This window comes from Trachinotus anak, unplaced genomic scaffold, assembly GCF_046630095.1.
Source record: "Trachinotus anak isolate AG129_WGS33_773 ecotype Australia unplaced genomic scaffold, CSIRO_AGI_Tana_v1 ptg000004l, whole genome shotgun sequence".
In the NCBI taxonomy this organism is placed as follows: Eukaryota; Metazoa; Chordata; class Actinopteri; order Carangiformes; family Carangidae; genus Trachinotus; species Trachinotus anak.
Genome location: NW_027273855.1, coordinates 14,636,943 through 14,640,278, shown reverse-complemented (window position 1 = coordinate 14,640,278; position 3,336 = coordinate 14,636,943). Strand labels below are relative to the sequence as shown.

The following is a 3,336-nucleotide window of genomic DNA, read 5'->3' as shown; positions in this document are numbered from 1 at the left end:
ATTTTCTGCCGCAGAACTAGTGTTTTATGTTTCTGGAGAAATGCATTTTTCCCTAATAGGTAAACACGGCTCTTTGTGTGTTTACTTGATGTGTGTACACGGGCTATCCCTTAAGCGTAACTGTAGCCCTAATGTACGTAGTTGACTAAAAATAAGGTTAAAAGCTCAGTTTGAAGAAATGCAACACTGAAGTAAAACAATTCTCTCTTTCTGAGCTCTTTACTGCGTTGACACAGTTAAGTTTGCGACTAGGCTGCCATCATCCTAAAGGAGTTTTTTTGCAGTGGCAGAGCTCCCTTTAGGCCTTAGCTGTACTTGGAGGACTGCTCGTCGACCAAAACGTATTAGACGAAGAATAGCGGACGCATAAATATTCAGAAAGCATTCATCTAATTGCAATATGTGGCTTCGCCAATACAATAGTGATTTGGTAACTCCACTTTCCTATGGTTTTTGTACTGGAGCTGTCATTGAATGAGATTGTGTTTGTGAGGCCCTCTGTGCAGCCGTGAAGTGGGCTAACGACTTAATATGATATCCACTTTGAGTCAAAATAAATACAGAATACAAGCACTTAGTGATTATGTTTATATTGGCAGAGGTCTATATCTACACTCTATAATTAAACTCGTAGACTACAATCAAAAAAAAGATGCACAAATACAGCAACAACTATCACAAAAATACAAGACAGACAAGTCCGATCGCAGATGTTTTGTTTCTGTACAAAATACTACACCTGCACAACAACGTACAAAGGAAGTAAACATGAAAAAAAAAAAACAAAACATTCACATCATAAATTATGGGTTGGTGAAATTCAAAAGAATTCAAGTATTCTCTTTCTTCGGACAGTTTTTACGTATCCAAACTGCGCTTGTATAATTTCTCTTACAAAAAAACACAAAGATATTTCGAAGTGAAAGCAGAATGTAATTTCTCCTTATAAGTTTTTTTCTGTTTTCTCTCTTTTTTTTTTTTTTCTTTAACGCTTGACACATAATTGTGCATTGGAAATAACATAATCAGCATCAAACAGTCTCGAAATTAAGGTTAATACAAAATCCAACAAAGTGATAAATATGAAGAGGAGGGGGGGGGGGGGGGCGGTCATCGTGTGTTTTGGTACAACTGTGCTGTCCATGTGACTAGTGGTTATTATGGTTGTTTTCTAACTGCAGTCCACATTATTGTTCTTTGCTATCGGTCTTTTCTTTGTTCATTTTCTTCATCTTCATTCGTCGGTTCTGAAACCAGATTTTGACCTGCCTCTCGGTCAGATTCAGGACCCTGGCGACCTCGTATCGGCGGTCTCTAGTAAGGTACATATTGAACAGAAACTCCTTTTCCAGTTCGAGAGTCTGGTACTTTGTGTAAGGGCATCGCTTCTTCCTTGTGGAGCGGGCATGAATCCAATTTGCCACAGGATTATCTGCAAACAAAAACCATAATAATAATGAAGGCAGAACAGCAATAGGGGCAACACAGTGGCATTATCAAACCTGAAACAATGACAAATAGCTACCAGGTTAAGTGTCTAGAGCAATTCTCTGGGCTCTTGAGATGATGCTACAATTAAAATAGTGTCAAGTTAAACACAGTTTTGGTGTTTACCATTAAAGCTAAGCTGATAGTAAACATTTTGAGGAAAGCTCCTCAGACTATCCAAGCCTACGCTGATTTGCTTCCTTGTCCCTTTAACTTGTGAGTAACACCGTCGTAAAATACTCAATGCGCTTATTCACTTTATTGGCCCATAAAATGGCCCGTGGTTCAAGCCGTTACAGGTCCGTGGTGAAAGTCCTCGAGTATGTCCCTACATTCCTCAAGTTGGCTGCAAGAGTCGTGAATTTGTTCTGAACCCAGAGAAGAGAGCAAAATTTTATATGTTACTAAATTCATAACATCTACTCATTATTATGTGGGTAAATTGTGTATTTTACCGCTGGGGATACAACTGAGCCAAAATGTGGCTTTTCCTCACACGATGGGCCTACATTAAAAAAAAAAAAACAGGACTGAAAGTCGGTTTATGGGGCTTGATGTGCCGTATGTGATGGCTCGGGGTCAAAATATGGTCGTAAAAAAGCACCGTAAGGCATTTACTGATGAATATTGATTCATATGTCGGATTAGGTTGTACATGTAAAAAAAAAGAACACCTTGCATGTTTTTCACATCATGCAAAATCCTTCCAAATTCAACGTCTTTCTGTAGGTTGGAGTCCATGTTTACAACCCCGTCTGCTTTTATAGCCCCAATATTAGCCTAGGAGCGTTTGTCTTTTATAGTTCCTACAGCTTTCCCCCTAGCAGAGGCGATTCAGAGCAGAGAAGAAAAAGGAGGATGAAACAACTTATAATTTTACTTTATATGGGACGTTAAAATGCCTCTAAGCTAAATCAGTTTTACACAATCCCAAAACAAAACTCCCAGGCGATTGTAAAAGACCATAGGAGCTTGAACTTACTCGGATCTAGCTCCGGCTTCTCGTCTTTATGTTTCCCTGGAGCCAGGAGCTCCGACTCGGGAGAAGGGATATTCTGCTGGGTCTTGTCTCGCATGTCAGTGGATGAGCAGTACAGATAATCCGTGTAGGTCCGTCCGCTGGAGCCGAGGCACTCGCCGGCTCTGTGCTCCTGAAATGCGTCCGGCTTCAGCCCATAGTGCCTGCTGTTCCCCGGATAGCCGTGGAAAGGCACGGCGCCTGATATCGGCTCCAGCCATGACCGCATATACCTCGAGTCTGTGCCTAAGTGAGGTTGGTGACTGTATGGATGGTAAACCACTGATGACTGGGAGTGCACAGGGGCCCAGGAGGTGGAGAAGACGGGTGGCTTGGGTGCGAAGCTGCAGGAAGGATAGTCAGCACACTCCGGTACTAGGGACGTCGAACGAGGGCCGGCTGAATGCGAACCGGGCGCCGAAAACCGAGTTGCAGCAAGGACATCCTCGTTTTCATGGTTGATCAAGGAGTCCACATAATAATTACTTATGGGACCCGTGGTCGACATGTCGAAGCTTCCCCGACTCTTTTACATGCATCCGATTATTATATGGAGTGTATGTGTACTTTTTTATCTAGCCATAGAACAATCAAGGCAGGTAATTATTTCTCAACACTTCCCTGCCTGCTATTGGCTGCCTCACCGACACGTGATTATATTTACCCCCACAAAAATTGTACAGTGGATCAATGCGCCACTTATCCTGGGATACCAATGCACATAAATCGGATTAAAGAATGTGTTCTTTTGCTCTTTTTCTTGGACGTATTAGAGGTAACTTTAACAACCATGTTTCTTTTTGAGGAAAATTTGCTGTTGCAGCGCTAAT

At 41.8% G+C, this 3,336-nt stretch overlaps 1 protein-coding gene across 1 annotated transcript; it reads right to left on the bottom strand.

Moving 5' to 3' along the window:
* Positions 1-574: 574 nt before the first annotated feature.
* hoxc9a (homeobox C9a) lies at positions 575-3,136 on the bottom strand. The gene is made up of 2 exons (XM_071476263.1): positions 2,471-3,136; positions 575-1,432 (listed from the first exon to the last, which is right to left on the bottom strand). Exons 1-2 carry the CDS (start codon positions 3,012-3,014, stop codon positions 1,188-1,190), a joined length of 789 nt encoding a protein of 262 aa, XP_071332364.1. The 5' UTR covers positions 3,015-3,136; the 3' UTR covers positions 575-1,187.
* Between the last annotated feature and the right edge of the window lie 200 nt (positions 3,137-3,336).